The sequence below is a fragment of the Talpa europaea genome (assembly GCF_964194135.1).
Source record: "Talpa europaea genome assembly, chromosome: 6".
NCBI lineage: Eukaryota > Metazoa > Chordata > Mammalia > Eulipotyphla > Talpidae > Talpa > Talpa europaea.
Genome location: NC_140072.1, coordinates 55,657,551 through 55,675,833, shown reverse-complemented (window position 1 = coordinate 55,675,833; position 18,283 = coordinate 55,657,551). Strand labels below are relative to the sequence as shown.

General features: G+C 35.2%; 1 protein-coding gene across 2 annotated transcripts in view; it reads right to left on the bottom strand.

Annotated features, from left to right (window-relative positions):
• Positions 1-18,283, bottom strand: part of EXOC6B (exocyst complex component 6B) — a gene marked incomplete at both ends in the record, with an annotated part of 577,226 nt that overhangs the window by 249,450 nt on the left and 309,493 nt on the right. For both annotated transcript variants that reach the window (XM_084235083.1, XM_084235084.1), the window contains 5 exons: positions 5,539-5,650; positions 14,461-14,570; positions 15,418-15,523; positions 17,171-17,268; positions 18,033-18,104. In XM_084235083.1, coding sequence (XP_084091209.1) covers positions 5,539-5,650; positions 14,461-14,570; positions 15,418-15,523; positions 17,171-17,268; positions 18,033-18,104 — 498 coding nt within the window. The remainder of the gene's footprint in view (positions 1-5,538; positions 5,651-14,460; positions 14,571-15,417; positions 15,524-17,170; positions 17,269-18,032; positions 18,105-18,283) is intronic.

Sequence of the window (18,283 nt, the reverse complement as noted above, 5' to 3'; positions counted from 1 at the left end):
TTGCTCCGCCCCTTCCTCCACACCCTTTTCTTGATATACTTTCTTCACTTGGTTTCCAAGTCACCAAACTCTCCTTTTGTTTGTTTTTATTACTTCCCCAGTGGGCCCTTTCCAGACTCTTTTGCTGGTTTCTTTTTCTCCTGACTTAATTTTGGAGTGCCAAAGGTTCAGTCTTTTATGTTTTTCTTTTCTCCATCTTTATTAATTTCCTTGGATGTAATATCAAGTCAGGTTATTTTAAGTATTATTTATATGTTCCCATCTTTTTGTCTCCAGGTGAAACCTCTCTCTCAGTCTCCAAACTCATATGACAATTGCTTAGTCAATATCTCAAACTATATGACTAAAAGACACTACAAATTTAGTAAGTCCACAGGCCTCGCCTGGTGGAGCAGCAGTTAAGCGCTGGGTTGCCGAGCTGCCGGGTCGGTTCGATCCCCAGCCCCCAGCGAGGGGCCCGCATAGCGCGCAGACCTCTCTTGCCACCCACTGCTCCCCTCAGCTATGTATTTCTTCATCAGTCTGCCTCTTCTGTTCCCTGCTCTGGCTCTGGTGAATTCTCTCACCCTCCAGTGCTTCTGACTGTACCTAGTGCTTGTAAAAATAAATTAAAAAATCTTAAAAAAAAAATATTAAGTCCAGAACCAAATTCCCAATCTTCCCCAAAACCGAAGCTAATACTACCCATCATAGTTCATGGGAAATAAACAATTTTCTAGTTGTTCAAATCAAAGTATCTTTGAGTTATCTTCAACATTTAACCTTCTCATTTCCTTACAACCAATCATTAGGAAAGCATGCTAGCTCTACACTCCAAATCTTATCACTCATCACCACTTACATGGCTATCACCCAACCTTCCATTAAATCATGGTGAATAAGTGATTATTCAACCTTCCATTAAATCACATAGCCTCGTAAGTGATCTCCCTGGTGTATCTTATTGTTTATTCTCAATGTCACATTCAATGTGATCCTTTTGAAATATGTCTTACTGGGTTCCTAATAAAAATTCTGCATTGGCTCAACATTTGATAAAAATGAAAGCCAAACATTTTCCAATGGCTTGCCACAAACCCCTAGCACCTCTCTGAACTAATTGCCTGTTTTTCTTCCCCTTGCTCACTCCATTCCAGCTATCCCTGCTTCCTTATTATTCCCTAGACTTGTCAATTTCTTTACTTTCATACCTTTGCTCTAGTTCTAACCTCTACCAAGAATACTCCCTCTTCAATAATAACTCACCATATCAAGATGTTGCTCTTTAATAAGACCAACCTTGAATCTCCATCAAACTCCTGATTTCTTTAATCCAGGTTAATTTTCTACTCTCCATAACATTCACCACCTTTTATCATTTAAGATGATTAATTTATTAATTTTTTCTCTTATTTATTATCAATTTTCTATACTAAAATGTAAGCAGGATCTCTTTTGTTTGTGGTTCTAACTTTTCTTAACTGAAAATCCCCATCTCTGTACTAGACCTTACAATATTTGTTTACATGCCCAGAACTTTTTCTTACTAACTGGTAATATGCATTGAGTGTTTTATATGTACCAAGCACTGCTCTAAGTAATTTACATGTCCATTTAATCCTCACAACAATCCCATGAAATATATGAAATTATGGTTCCCATTTTATACAGAAAGTCAATTAATTTGTCCAAAGACACTTATTAAGGTGAGAGCCAAAACTGGAACACAGACAGTCTGCTCTAGAACATACTCTTGATCACTGTTCAATTGCCCTTTATCCCACAGACTCTGAAGAAGCAGCCATAGGAATAAAATTTCACTGATGATTGAACTAGGCTAAGCACTTAAAGTCTGAGATACCAAGGCATTAAAGTTATAGCAGTTACTAGAACTGAAAGGTATGGTATTGAACTAGCTCAACATGCGCAAAGAAAGTATAAGAAAAGCAAGAATGTCAGTATATATAAAGAGACAAAAAAATAGAACACATGGACAGGAAATAAAAGTGATGAGATACCATGCAACCTCAAACAAAGATAGGCAGACAGAAACACATTAGCATACAGGAACTTCAGTCCCAAAAGAATGGTTTAAAATCCTTAAACAGGGGCTTCCCTGGTGGCGCAGGGGGTTAAGCACTGCACTATGAATCAATCCACAGCCTCTGCAGCATGAGTTCAATCTCCACATGGCAAGGCAGATATCTCCTGCCTCGCCTACTGCTCCCCTCAGCAGTGTATTTCAGTCAGTCTGCCTGTTCTGTTCGCCACTCTGTCTCTGGTGAATCCTCTCACCGCCTGCATCTCTGGACTGTACCTCAGTTCTTGTGTGCATAAATAAATAAATCTTTAAAAAAATAAAATAAATATAATTAAATCCTCAAACAGGGCCTCCCTGGTGGTGCAGGGAGTTGAACGGAGAGCTGTGAAGCTGTCCGCAGCCTCTGCAGTACTGTTTCAATCCCCGCCAGCCATGGAGATACACACATGGTGCAGTAGACCTCTCCTGTCTTGCCGTCTGCTCCCCTCAGCAGTGTATTTCAGTAGATCTGCCTGTTCTGTTCCCCACTTTGTCTCAGGTGAATCCTCTCACCCTCCCACATATCTGGCCTGTACCCTGGTTCTTGTGTAAAAATAAATAAAATAAATCTTTAAAAAAAAAGTAAAATCCTCAAACAGGATTCTGTGCACTTTGTGTGCTTCTAATACTATTGTTTGAGTGAATACATGCTCCTTGCCATAAAACCATCTCTGACTAGAACAATTTCGAAATTACTATGGACCTCCTATAAAAAACTTTATTTTTGTTATGACATGATAATTAAATAAATATGGAAGGTAGCACATTATAATAAAAGTGAACACATTTTGAAAGGAACAGCCTGGACTTAGGTCTCATTGCTATCATTTTGATGGTTGTATGAGCATATCATTCTGCCTGAATTTTAATTATGCTTCCATAAAGTAGGAATAATAACACATTCTGAACTTGTTTCAAAAGGTGTTGTACTAAATAGTGTGGTATTTGTGATTGGACTTTGAAGACTATTACTGTTCCACAAATGTTGCCTATTATGATAATGATTCCAGATGTGAACTTACTTTAGTTACCTGAAATGGAGATAGGTCTTCTCTTTCCAAAGGAGAGTAAAAGACAAAGATTTATTGTTTGTTGATTAAAAAAAAAATCATGTCTATATCATCTATACATATAAACACCATCATAATAACCATAATAATAGGTGTGTGGATATTCCTTCATTCATATGCAAAAGTATTAATAACAAACTACATTTGCCTAAAAATATGCAGTGACAGGAATAACATTTAGCACTCATTGAAATAGTGCCAAGAATTATGAAATAGTTCTTCCTATCATACCTGATCTGTTGAGTACCCTTGACCAGGACAATGGAGTTAACAAAACCCAAGAATTGAGGCATCAGATGTTATGATGTCAAAGTAAATCAATGGCACAGCCACAATTAAATTCAAGAGTCTTCTACGGCCCAATCTGCTTCTATTACAACATGTCTTGCTATGCTACTTGTGTAAAATGACTTTATATGAAGACTACTAAATTGAATGACATATATTAAGAGTTATAATGTAGAGATACCTCACAAACAAATGACAAACTTCCTCTCCTACTTAGGAATCAAAATAAAAACAGTATACTCCAGCAAAAGCAGGAGGACTTTCTAATTTTCACTCAAACTCGCCTTGCTATAGCTTTACTGCTTGTGAAAAGAAATTAGCCTATTCTCAGGCATATAACAGCAATACCTAATATTTATGTGCCATGTAACAGAATGAAAGCTCTGCAAAATTAGGTACTGCCCTAAATAATGTCAAACAAGACTTTCAATTGTAAAAAAGGTTTGTTCTAGAACTCAATCACTGCCAATGCCCCATCTTATAATATGACAATTTAAAGTCTCAACACTTACATTACTATTTGTATTTTGGAAGTTGTATTTTTAGGAACCCTGCTCAGATATTGCCACCCCAGTGCACCTACCTTCAAATCACCCATAGTGCACCACTATGGTCCATTGTACTACTTCTTTGTTCTCACCCTTTCCCCATCCCTCCCACCTCTGGATGCTTCAGTTCTACAGTCAGCTTTCAAGGGTTAGTATTCAAGCTTCTCTTTATCTGCTCCTCAGTTTGGTTTCTCTACATTGTTACATCAATTAAAAAAAAGAAAATCTAGGTAAAATCTTAACTCAAGGAATGAGAAAATCAATCCAAAATCTGAAGTAGATGTTCACTTGGCTTCCAGCTGTCTTTGACTATGAGTCAGTGTCATTAACCATTTGCTAAATTTCACCATAATCCTTGACAGTGTATATCTGAAAATGTCATTTTTTTTTTTTTATTTTGAGAGCAACTGGTTTTCAAACTAGATCACTTCTACAGGTAAAAACAGATGGCCTTTCCCTTTCCCTGTAAAACAAAATTTCTCAGAGCTCTTATATTTGGCACTATAATTTCCAGAAAATGGCAGGCTCTGACTCCCAAGCAATCCTGGGTTTATAAGAGAAAAGAAACTTCACATATTTCTACATTTTAGGACTACATGCCAAGGAGTCAAATCTTCAGTTTGCCAAAATAGAGTTTCCAACATATGTAAAATGTTCTTCTTCCCCTTGTGAGATTTCACAAGCTTCCTCAGAAACATGACGATTGCCTTTCTCTCATGTTTCCTCAATACCAAATCCCTAGACTTAACAATAAAGAATAATTTGCCATTCACGTACATTAAGTATCTCAAAAATAAAAACTGAGTCTAACACTAACTATGGAGTATGAATGCCAATACCCCTGGCATCAGTAATTTATGCAGGCAAGTTGTAAGTTCATATCATATGCTATATTTGAACTGCCATTCATTTGGGTATGATACCTGATGTTGAATATATTCTCCAACCAAAATAATTTTTTAGGTCTATGGCAGGTAGTAGAAATTTATCCCAACAACTTCAGAGAGGAAAGTCAGCTAAGGTAGTGAATATGAGAAAAAGACAACATAAAAAAATAATGGAGGGCCTTCCCGGTGGCGCAGCGGTAGAGCGCTGGGTTGCGAAGCTGTCCGCAGCCTCTGCAGCGCCGGTTCGATCCCCGGCTGCTCCCCGGCCACCGGAGGAGGGTCCCACATGGCGCACAGACCTCCCCTGCCGCCCGCTGCTCCCCTCAGCAGTGTACTTCGGTCCTTCTGCCTGCTCTGCTCCCTGCTCTGGCTCTGGTGAATTCTCTCACCCTCCCGCGCTTCTGACTGTACCCAGGGCATGTATAAACAAAACAAACAAACAAACAAACAAATAAATAAAACATGCCTCTATAAAAATAAATAAATAAATTTAAAAAAATAATGGATTTCTCAAAACTGAACAAAGGAGAAATAGGGAATTTCATTTTGCACTTTAACCATCAGGAGCCCATAAGGAATAACATGATGGACCACAGAGAAGTCATAAGTGATTCATAAATAAGGCAAAGAGCTTAAGACATTTGTTCAAATATTGCCTTGGCTGTCTCCATTAAGAGAAGATTTACCTCAGTAAGGCCAATATTCTTCCTTTTAATGACATTCTGCAGAGAGTTGCTCAGAGTCCTGGTTAGCAACAGGTTTGTAGATTTACGAATCATGTCATCAATTTCAGTTGAGCTGAAAAAGAATTGTTAAGAGTATGTCACACCAGGTAGCAGAATTATTTTACAAACAAGGTACAAGTGTTATTTGTCATAATAATAATAGTAGTAGTGGTGATTATAATAATAGCAAATAACATTTATTATGACCAGAAATTATTCTATTTTAATATATTAAAATTCATTTACCCTTCACAATAATCAAATGAAGTAGGAACTTTTATTATCCCTGCTTTACCAATGAAGAAATGAAAACACAGAAAAGTTAAGTAACTTATACAAGGTCACATAGTGAGTACATGGCAAAAAAAAGATTTTAACACAGGAGTCTAAAACTCAAAGCCTACATAGTGTGATGTATTCGCTCTCAGTAAAGAGTTCCCCAGCATGACTCATCCTGAAACCAAAATTTCTCCCACACTTAGAAGTTCTTTCATGGATTATTAACATTTGTGACTTTCCAACCTGGTCTTTCTGTAGACTTTCTATACAATTAGCTGATAAAGATATATATATATATATATATATATATATATACACACACACACACACACACACACACACACACACATATATATATATAAACGTGTGTGTATTGGCACACACTCTGATACTGGCATCTTTCATATAACATCTCTTTAGTTTTCATTCCCAAATAAATGGTTCAAGCCAGGAGTTTAATTCTGCATAAATATTTTATAATCCCTATTATGCAAAAAGTGATCAATAAAGACATTTTCTTTTCACCCAAGGAAACTAAACATAAAGAAAAGTATATAATAGGTAACTTTAAATGCAAAGTTTAAAAAAAAACAAAACAGTCTTGTAACCAGCAGACTAAATCCAGGACTTAACAGATTCTTTATAAGATCCTGAATATAACCCAAGGTGACCTATATAAAATATAGCCTTTTGGATATGTCCCTTTTGGGACAAACATTTCTTTACTGATAAGGTTATCATTTTACTGACATTTATTTATAAATATCAAGAAGTAATTATAAATAATGATTAATGAGTATTTCCTTGTTAATTATTTATCACTTGTGGACACTGGTCACAAATTTTATCTCATTGATTTCTCTTCTTCAGAATAAAATCTGAGGCTTAATATGGTTGAATTAAAACTCTTAAAATTTTAAATATAGATTATATATACACACGCACAACACACACATACATCATGCTAAGTGGAAAAGAGAAAAATATTAGAAATAAATAAGGCTACAGAATGCCAGGCCATAATCGGCTAAGGAAAAGAAAGACATTAAAATAATTTTACAGAGTCCATACAAAGATAGATTTAATTACTAATATATTTAGCCCATTACCACCTTTTTCAAATACTTATTAAATTGAAAATTTCACTTAACAAAAATATAATGAGCTGGGCATTGTGTTGGTAAATAGAGAGTTCACAATTGTGATCAACATTGCAATGGTTCCTGCCCTCATAGGTTAAACTCATAATTATATCATATCAATTGCAATATAAGCTATGATAAGTACAGGTTGCTAGGAAAGTGATTAACATCATTGGTTAATCTGGTGCCCCTGTTATTCATCACTCTCATAGTATCTTGTACTTATTAAATCTCTCTATCATGCTTTAAAATGATCTAGGAGAAGTTCCAATTTTGAATATGATATCGAGAAACATGGTCACTACCTTCAAAATAAGAAAACTAGATCCAGGCTAAAAGCTGTATTTTCTTTCAATATCAGTGAAGTGTAATGAGCACCAAAAAAAATAATAATAACGGAATTAAACTGCACACTAGGATAAACTCTTGAAAGTGAGCAAAAAGCAGCATGCACTTTCATAAATAGGGCCAACTGCCTAATCTGGGTACAGGTGGATGAAGGAATAAAATGCCTTAGCAGGGATGCAGAGAAATCAGTCAAACCTTTAAGTGTGGGCTATTCTTATAGGCTGGAATCTGGAAGAGCCCACAAACAAAAATAAATACACTTAGCCAACCTAAACTAAGAATCAACTCCTGGGGCCTCCCTTGGTGGCGCAGCGGTTGAGCACTGGGTTGCGGGGCTGCCCGCAGCCTCTGCAGTGCCAGTTCATTCCCCGGCAGCCACTGGCGAGGGTCCCACAAAAAAAAAAAAAAAAAAAAAAAAAGAATCAACTCCTACAGGAATTATGTTCTATAAGAAATGGTGGGGGAAGTGCAAAGTATCAGAAAGATCTTGAAAATTTTGCAAGGGGATTAGGTTCCAGGTCGCTACTGAAATTCAATCCTAGGAGAGCAAAAACCAACTAAATCTGAAACCCAGCCCAGCTCAAATCCTGTTAAGATCAGAAGTAAGCCCCTGGATAGAAGCTTTGGAATTTCAAACTTGATCTTGAGGACAAAGAGACTTCTGCAATTGCCACTGAAATCAGAAGTACTTTAAAACTAATTAAAAACTAGACTCACATTCAGCTCATCAAGCAGTGATGAAATCTGAATTATCTATCAAACAGGTTGGCATCACCCAAGAAAAAGAAAAAAATGATAAAGGAAACATATTTAAGTACATGCTGACAAAATTATCTCCAAACTTGATACTATATTTCAACCCACAGATTCAAAATGTTCAATACCTGGACCTCCCCTGGTGGCACAGCGGTTGAGCGCTAGGTTGCGAGGCTGCCCGCAGCCAGCCTGCAGTTCAATCCCCGGCCACCGGCGAGGGTCCCAGGAAAAAAAAAAAAAAAAAAAGTTCAACACCCCTCAAAGAGAATTAATACAGTTTAAAAAACACATCGACACATAATAGTCAAATTGTAAAGTACAAAGACAAAGAGAAAAATCCTCAAATCTTCAAAGAAACAAAAAGACAGTACACTAAAGAACAACAGTTAAGAAGACTTAATTCTCTTCAGAAACCATAGATACAAAGAATGGAATGATATCTTTAAAGTGTGGGGAAATAGGGCCTCCCTGGTGGCGCAGGCAGTTGAGAACAACACTGTGAAGCTGTCCGCAGTCTCTGCAGCGCCGGTTCGATCTCAGCCGGCCTGCTAGAATCCCACATGGTGCAGCAGATCTCTCCTGTCTCTCCCGCTGCTCCCCTCAGCAGTGTATTTCAGTCAGGCTGCACGTTCTGTTCCCCGCTCTGTCTCTGATGAATCCTCTCACCCTCCCGCGCATCTGGTCTATACCCTGGTTCTTGTATAAATAAATAAATCTTTGGGGGAAAAAAAGTGTGGGGAAAGGGAAGACCATTAACCTAAAATTCTGTATCTGAAGAAAAATATTTTTGAAAACAAAAGCAAAAAAAATTTTAGATAAATTAAAACTAGAAAAATCTAACACCAGCAAAAAATACATAAAAAGAAATACTAAAACAAATTCTACACTGAAGAAAAATGATATTAAAGTGTAACAACCTAGATCTGTAGGAAGAATGAGAAGGCCTGAAAATGAAGTGGACCAATCTAGAGAACCACTCATTTCTTGAATTTTAAAATAATTGTAAATATTCTAAGCAGAAACAGTAATATATTTTAGGGTTTAAGCAGGCATATAAGTAAAATATACACCAACAACACAAAGGGGGTGAGAATATAAATTACATTATATTGTTGTAAGATCACTAAATTATATATAAAGTGATACACTATTATTCAAGGCAAACTATGGTAAATTAAGGATACACAGAGCAGTCACACAAATAAAGTTAATCGAGCTAATAGGTAAAATAAAGCATACTTTAAAAAAAATAATCAAAAAGGCAGGAAGGAAACTGGGAAAAATGGGCAGAAAAGATGAATGGGATAAATAGAAAAACAATAACAAAGAGCATGCTTAAATCCAACCATATCACTAAGTACATTAATGTAACTGAAATAAATACTTCAATTAGCAGAATGCATTAAAATAAAACAAAACCTCACTATTTCTCAATTCAAAAAGACACATTTTAAAAATAAGAAAACATGCCCAGATCTTATTTAAAAGACACCACTCACACTAAAAGGAACTAGGATCCGTGGAAAGGTTAATAATATCAGGGTTAGGCCAATAAACATACAAGATGAGCCTGAAACATCTTTTCCCAGAAAATAAAGAAATGTCCCGCCAAATTGCAGGGTGCCAAAAAACCACAGGTGGCAGTTGGAAGCTGTTCACACTAGTTACATCTGGGACAATTTGAGCATAAAAATGAATAAATACATAGATAGTAGAGAACTGAACCATTTTAATGAACAATCTAGGATGACAGGGAGGTGATAGATAAATAAATAGCAAGCAAGCAGAAGGGAAGGACTCCTTAAAATAGAATGCCAAATAACAAAATACAAGATTTTGATGATGTTTAAAATCATAAATAATTATCAGAGAAAAAAATGACTCAGGCAAGAAACATTAAATGATACTATATGGGTGAGGGAGGTAGATGACATCTGACAACAGAAAAAATACTTAGTCTCAAAGTAGTTCCAAACAAACACAAACGTTACTTATTGTAAAAGGAAAAATGATAACTATACAACAGAGAGAACAGACAGTATCCTAGCTAATTAATCAAATTCAACATGTCTTAATCAAATTCAACATAAGTACTTCTAATAACACACACATACACACACACACACACAGAGTGAGGAAGTGGAGGAGAAAGGTAAATGAGGGAAGGAGAATACAATAAAGCAAATATGGCAAAATGTCAAAACCTGGTGAATTTCGGTCAAAGTATTAACAAAACCATAAAATGATCATTATAACATTCTCAAAACTTTTAAAGAAGTGCTGTGCATATATTCACATGGAGGATAGACTAGAAAGAAATTCCCACAAACCATCATGCACTGCTGCTGGGAATGCAGACTGGTAAGCACCCTATGGACAACAGTATAGCAGTTCCTCAAAATATTAAAAATAGATCCACCACATGATCCAGCAATTCAACTCCTAGGTATCTAGTCGAACACAAAATCACCAATTCAAAGGCATAGATGCACTTATATGTTAACTGCAGCACTATTAACAATAGTCAAATTATAGAAATAACCTAAGTGTTCAGGCACAGAGCAGTGGATTAAGAAGATGTGGCATATATACATGATAGAATACAACTCAGTCATAAAAAAAAAAAAAAGATGTACTCTTGCCATTTGTAACAACATGGAGGTAATTGAAGGGAATTATGCTAAGTAAAATAATTCTGAAAGAGAAAGACAAAAAAACAGATGAATTTATTCATATGTAGAATGTAGAGAAACAAAACAAACGAACTGACAAAACTAAACCAAAACAAACCCCAGAAAGATGCCTACAGAGTTGCAGCTATTAGAGGGAAAAAATGGGGAGAGAATCTAATGGCTTAGGGTAAAGGACTATGGATGCTCTGGCTTGGAGGTTGGTGTGGTGTGGTGACACACACCTGAGGAAGTGTGAAATTATTCCCTTAAGTCATATACAGTGTTGTAAACCAGTGTTACCTTAATTTTTTAAAAATTCCTATATAGAGAGAATGGTTATTTTACTACATGGTAGAGTTTTGGGTCTTTCAAATTTTTCTTCTTTGTGCTATTTAGTTTCCAAATTCTTTACAGACTATTAATTTTATAACTTATAAAAAGATCTGGGGCCTCCCATGGTGGCGCAGCGGTTGAGCACTGGGCTATGAGACTGCCCATAGCTTCTGTGGCACTGGTTCGATACCCGGCTGCTGGCAGGGGTCCCACATGGTGTGACAGACTTCTCCTGCCACGCCCGCTGCTCCCCTCAGCAGTGTGTTTCCTCAGCCTACCTGTTCTGTTCCCCGCTCTGGCTCTGGTGAGTTCTCTCACCCTCCCACACTTCTGACCGCATAAAGTGCTTGTATAAATAAATAAATAAATATTTAAAAAAAAGATTTGTGTGTGTATTCTATTTTTTTGAAGTCAAGTAAAACATGTTAGAACATTATTTTATATGTTATTATTTTATGTATGTTATTATTTTATATATTTTATAAATAATGTTAGAACATTATTTTACCATAGCAGTCCCATTTATTTGTTGTTTTTAAAAAGAATTTTCTTTAAAATAGAAGAAATATTGATGAATATGGAGTCACCAAAAACTCCGAATAGCCAAGGCTCTCCTTAAAAAAAAAGAAGGGAATGGATGTATCACACTCCCAGACTTCAAACTATACTATAAACCAATAACAATCAAAATTGATGGCATTGGAACAAGAATAGACACACAGACCAAAGGAACCGAATAGAAAATCCAGAAGTAAACCCATAGATGTATGGTCAACTAATCTTTGACAAAGGAGCAAAGAATATGCAATGGAGCAAAGAAAGTTTCTTCAATAAATGATGCTGGGAAAATTGGGTCGCAATATGCAAAAGAATGAAGCTTGATTGCTACCTCACACCATGCGCAAAAACCAACTCAAAATGGATTAAAGAACTAGACATAAGACGTGAAGCCATAAAATATGTAGAAGGAAATACAGGTAAAACACAACATGACATACACCTCAATAACATCTTTAAAGACACATCACCCAAAGCAGTGATAGTGAAGGAAAAGATAAACAGATGGGACAACATCAAATTAAAGAGCTTCTGTAAAGCAAAAGAGACAGTAACCAAACCAAAGAGACACCCCACTGACTGGGAGAAAATTTTTGCACACAATATTAACAATAAAGGACTGATGACAAAAATCTACAAAGAGCTGACTAGACTCAACAAAAACAAAGTAAATAACCCAGTCAAAAAATCAGGAAAATACAAATCAAAACTACAATGAGATACCACCTTACACCAGTGAGAATGGCACATATTAAAAAAACTAGCAACAACAAATGTTGGCGACGATGTGGAGAGAAAGGAACTCTCCGCACTGCTGGTAGGAGTGTAAAATGGTCCAACCACTATGGAGAGCTGTGTGGAGGTTCCTCAATCTGCTAAAGATGGAGCTTCCATATGATCCAGCAATTCTACTCCTAGGTATTTACCCAAAGGACACAGAAACATTAATTCAAAAGGGCACCTACAACCCTATGTTTATAGCAGCACTATTTACAATAGGTAAGCTATGGAAACAAGCCAAATGCCCAAAAATAGGTGACTGGATCAAGAAGATGTGGTACATATATACAATAGAATGTTACTCTGCAATCCAAAAAGATAAACTCATGCAATTTGCAGCAACATGGATGGAGCTGGAAGGGATCATGCTCGGCAAAATAAGCCAGAAAGAAAAAGAAAAATAGGGCCTCCCCTGGTGGCGCAGCATTTGAGTGCTGAGCTGCAAAGCTGCCCGCAGCCTCTGCAGAGCCAGTTCGATCCCAAGCCGCCGGTGAGGGTCCCACATGGCACACAGACCTCTCCTGCCGCGCCCGCTGCTCCCCTCAGCAGTGTATTTCGTCGGTCTGCCTGTTCTGTTCCCTGCTCTGGCTCTGGTGAATTCTCTCACCCTCCCGTGCTTCTGACTGTACCCAGTGCTTTTACAAATAAATAAATAAATCTTTTAAAAAAAATACCAGATGGTCTCACTCATAGCAGGAATTTAGAAAACCTAAATAAGGGACCAGGGAAAAGATTAATTATACTAAAGTAACAATCAAAATCAACAAGCAACTATAAGCCAGAAACACACTAGGGGGCGGGGGGAGAAGGGAGTAGGATCAAAACAAGGGTGGTGGGAATTGTACGGGGACTATAACCAAAATGAAAATGCATACATTGTATAAAAATGAAAAATGGTCTAAAAAATATACAAAATTAAAAAACAAAAAATGAAAAAATAATTAGAAAAAAGAAGTTTCTTTAAATAGGAGTTTTATATCATCAGAATTTATGCAGTTACATATTTTTTCAATATTTATAATGCTTTCCCACATCTGCTATTCAAAATAAGAGAAAATTCGCGAAGGCAAAAAATGAATGTTTGATTTAAGAGACTAATTATCCCTGAAGTTTCATAAAAATCTCTATATAGCAGTTGTTCTTGCTTTGAGGGCCTTGTGTTTAAAGAGAAATGATTGTTTTTATAAATATTTTGTCTCACATCCCATATCATACCTCCTCCCCATAATAGCTATAGTTGTCAACATGATCTCTGTCTAGGTTAAAAGGTAAATTAAAAACTTAGTCCAGGAAATAAGATTAACGGTAACCAAAGAGGAAAGGCAGCAATAAAATCCCCCCAAACTGAATATTTATTGGTAAATTGTCAGGGTTAGACATATCAAAAAGAGTTTTCAGGCAAAAAAAAAAGTTAATATATTCAAGCCAGAAAAGGATTTCACAAGATTTGACTCACATTACACGTTCACCATATTACCTTTCCTTCAAAAGAGGATAGAAAAAGCCATTACGCAATGGGCTTGCAATAATTTAAGTACAGTAACATCCTTCACAATACCCTGGAAACCATTGTAACGGTCATTTGGTGGTAGTAGGGAGAGAGTGTAGCCCCTGTGTCTGGGAGGAAGTTTTAGTTTATAACTTCCAATGTTAATATCATTTCCAAGAGAACATTTGTATAAAATCAATCTCATTTTTAGAGAAAAGAACAAAGTGGTTGCACAAACCTCATGTTTCATTTTTTATTTATTAAGAATGGCTATTAAACAAGTCACACAAACTATCATACAATTATTTTTATCTTCAGAGGTGCCTGATACACTCTACCTCTCATTTGTTCAGTTATTCATTTATTCTTTGTTTTTTCCTAAACTGGTTGAACTAGGGGATACTTTCTTGAACAAAACAGAAAATGAAAGACTTCAAAAATCCAAGCTAAATGTTTTTCAGAATATTTATATTGAGAGAGTCACTATTCATTATTTTTTTTACATTTTCACTATTTCATACTATACCTGAGATGAAGATCTTCTGAAAACTTCAGACAAGCGTAGATAAATTCTTTAATTTGGTTGTAAACTTTTGGCACAAATTCAGAGAAAGGAAACTTTTTTGGAAAAGGTTGCTGTAAACGCAAGAATTAATATGAAAACATGTCACAAATCAACATATCATGAAGATATTTACAAACTAAGATATAAAATAAATTTTCTTCTATATATGAATTGTCTGTTTAAGAACCCAAAATTTAAGAAATTATCTCTTAAAGTTTCCTGATACAAAAAAATAAGATATAGATTTAAATAAACAATAATATGTATGCCCTTCAGCACATGAATGCATACGTAAATTATAGTGCTTTTCTCCAATAAAAGGAATGAACTATTGATACATGCAACAACTTAAATGAATAGCAAGTATATTAAACAGTTCAGTGAAAGAGTCCAGTCTCAAAAGGTTACATAATGTATGATTCCATTTATCTCACTCTGGAAGAGGCAAAAATAGATAATGACCAGATTGGTGGCTTCTAAAGGGCAGGGGTTTAAAAGTAGCAGGATTGAGGGGATTTGGGGGCATGATAGAACTTTTCTACATCATATTGTGGCTGTATATATATGATTCAATGCACTGTCAAAACCAAGATGTAACACAGCACACAGGGTAAATTTTACTCTATATTTAGGGGAGAAAATGTTCTAAAGGTATAATAAAATCAAGTATTTTGAAGCATAAACCAAATTGGAACACTCCCATCTATCCCCTAAACTTTTCAGAGCATTAGGACCCCAAAGTCATCTGCTGATCCGCAAAACAAGAATTACTATTCTTCTAAATCCAAAAAGTGTTATCTGAAGATATTCTACAGTTGCAACCTCTGAAGTTGGAAGAAATGCCTTTAAATGATACAGACACAATGAAAACTTCTAGAGGATGTCAAATCAATCAGAGAAGTTTAAAGTATTCCTTACCTTTTCCAGCTCTATATCTTGAAATGGGAATTGTCCTACCACCTTTTTATACATCTCTTCACTTGTTACCGGTATAGGGCTATAGTTGTCAGAATCAAGTATGTTTCTATTAAAAAAAAAAAGGGGGGGGGAGAAGGAGGGAAGGAGAGGAAGAAAGGAAAAGAGGGAAGAAGGGAGGAAAGGAAAGAGGCAGCAAAGGAAGGTGAATTAATAATTGTGTTATCTCAACAAATTTACAGGTGAACTCCAGTGATTGTGAATGTCCTATATATATTATATTTATATATATATAATGCATGTGTATGTGCTATATATATTTATATATATAATGTTTCTCAATCTCTAGTCTATTTCTTCTATAACATAGTCACTTGATCCAAGAAGAATATATTTAAAAGAAAAAAACTCTAAAACAAGTGGAACACAATTACAAAAATAAGTTCATAGTATTTAATATATGAGAAAGAACATTTTAAGGCAACATGTTGAAGCTTTAAGGTAAGTGACAAAAAAATAATGTGTGCTCTAGAAAAGGCAAAGAGATTTAATTTACTTTGAGTTTTTATATAAGATATATCTGTTGATGTTGTTTAATCCTACACTAGCTCTTCTATTCTAATTTTCAGAATTGGCAGATAAGGAAAAGTAGCTTCTATATAAATACAAAACATGTTCATTTACTCCACCAAATGCTCTGTGTTAGTATGACTTTTTTTCATCCATAGATTCTGACTCCTTAACTAGACTGGGGGAGTCTCTAAAAGTAGAGGTCGTGCTACCAAAATCAAAACAGAAATTTACTGAAATTATTCTTATGATCAAGGATATATCATGTTATTAATTTCAAAGGTTCCTATAGAGATACTCTTCCCCTAAACATAATAGTATCAGGTAAACCTGATTTTTAGAAAAACAATTGTTTATAATAATATATACAAATGAGTTGGACTAGTAATTATCAGATATTTTCACATACTGAGCAGAGTAAGATTAAAGGAATAATGTACAATTTAAAGCTATAAGAACTTGAAAACAGGATAGGCTGAGCTGGGAATGGAATCATGCAGGAGGCAGAAAGGCCACTTTAAGTAAAGGAGTAAAGATTAATAAAGAGAAAAAATTCAAGTGAGTTCATATGGGGTGTATAACAGGAAAAGATTCCAAGAAGGTATGATGTTTGTGGGTAGAGGGTATAACAGAATAACTTTCTTATTGTAGTATGTATGTTGCAATAACTATTTAAATAATATGTTTCAAACACATTGCATTGTAATAGGTTATTTTCTCTGTGTGTGGAGAATAAAAATAAGGAATTACATAAGTCTTCAAAAAGGTTCCTGAAGAATCTAAATTATTTGAAAGTCTTTAAAAGTCACTGCCTTATAGTGAGGCATAGACTAGTAATGATCCTCAAAGAGGAAATGAAAAAGTAGAATAAAATCCGCAAGAAAATCTGGAGATTATGAACCAAGGTACTTGACATTTACTCAAGGAAACAAAGAAGCCCAAATGGGACAAGGTGATGCCCCACATAGCAGACACTAACACTTTGAAATTGGATGTTTTGAGAACTTTATTTTGGTCATCACTATAATTACTCAAATTTTGAATCATAATCTGGAGCATAGCTAGAAAATAGAAGTCATATGAACTCGATGTTTATTACAAATGAAAAACTTTATGCATAAAAATACTTGTGTATACACACGTGTACATGCGCTGCATACACACATAACTATAGATAATTTCTCACCTGAAAATACCTGCCCACTTCTTTAGCAGAGTTTCACTATACTGATCTCTGATTTCTAACAGCATGTCAAAAAGTTGATTTACAGGAAAACCATACACCTGAAATAAAATTAAAAGCTTCATTTTCTAAGGTGAATAATTTACTAACATTAGAGATAATTAGGCACTGAAAGGTATTCTTGTTCTTCGGCCAACAATTCAAATGAAACCATATGGAAGAATCTTTCATTCCACCAAAAATCTAGTGCTCATCTCTTGAGAATTAAAAGATACATAGCAAATTATAGAAGATAATCAGAAAAAAGCTTAATTAACAATAAAATCAATATATATATATATATATATATATATATGGATATATATATATGGTACACTGTCAGTTTAGTTGTCCCTACTACAACTCCTGGTAATTTTTAGCAACCTTTAGGAGTAGGATGAGAAACTAAAAATGCTGCTACTCTTACCTACTTCTAATGTTATTTTATTTGTTTCAATATATTGTTCAAGTCAATAATCATTATTTAGTATGGCACTTAAGACTCTAAAATTTCTCAACTACAACATCTGAATTAGGATATTTCAAAAAACTAAGTTAGTGGGTGGTTTTATTAGCTGATCTACACTTGTGGAAAAAAGGGTGGTAATTGTTTTTTTTTTTTTTTTTAAGGTGGTAACTATTTACGTGAATACATATGGTTAGGGTGATGACTAGAAATGCCATAAAGAAATACATAGATCTAGCTCTAGAAAAAGAAGAAAAACAAAGAAAAGATACCTTACTAAACCTGAGATAGACAATGGAAAGATTTTGAGCAGATAAAATACTAAACTAGATAAAATATATGCAAATACAAGTCACAAACCTGAAGTGTGTCAGCAAAAAGAACGATGAGGTTCTTCAGATCTAACACAAGGTTTGGGTCAGAGCAATAAGACTAAAAGAAATCAAATACAAAGAAAGAAAGCATCTTAATTATTAAAACTAAAACTAAATTCAATTTACTTAATTGTTTAACATTTTACATGGTGAATTGTTCCCTAGGAAGGATCCAACATTCATCTGGTTTATTTTAATGCCAGATTCAATCATAGAAGAGCTAACTAGAGATTCCAG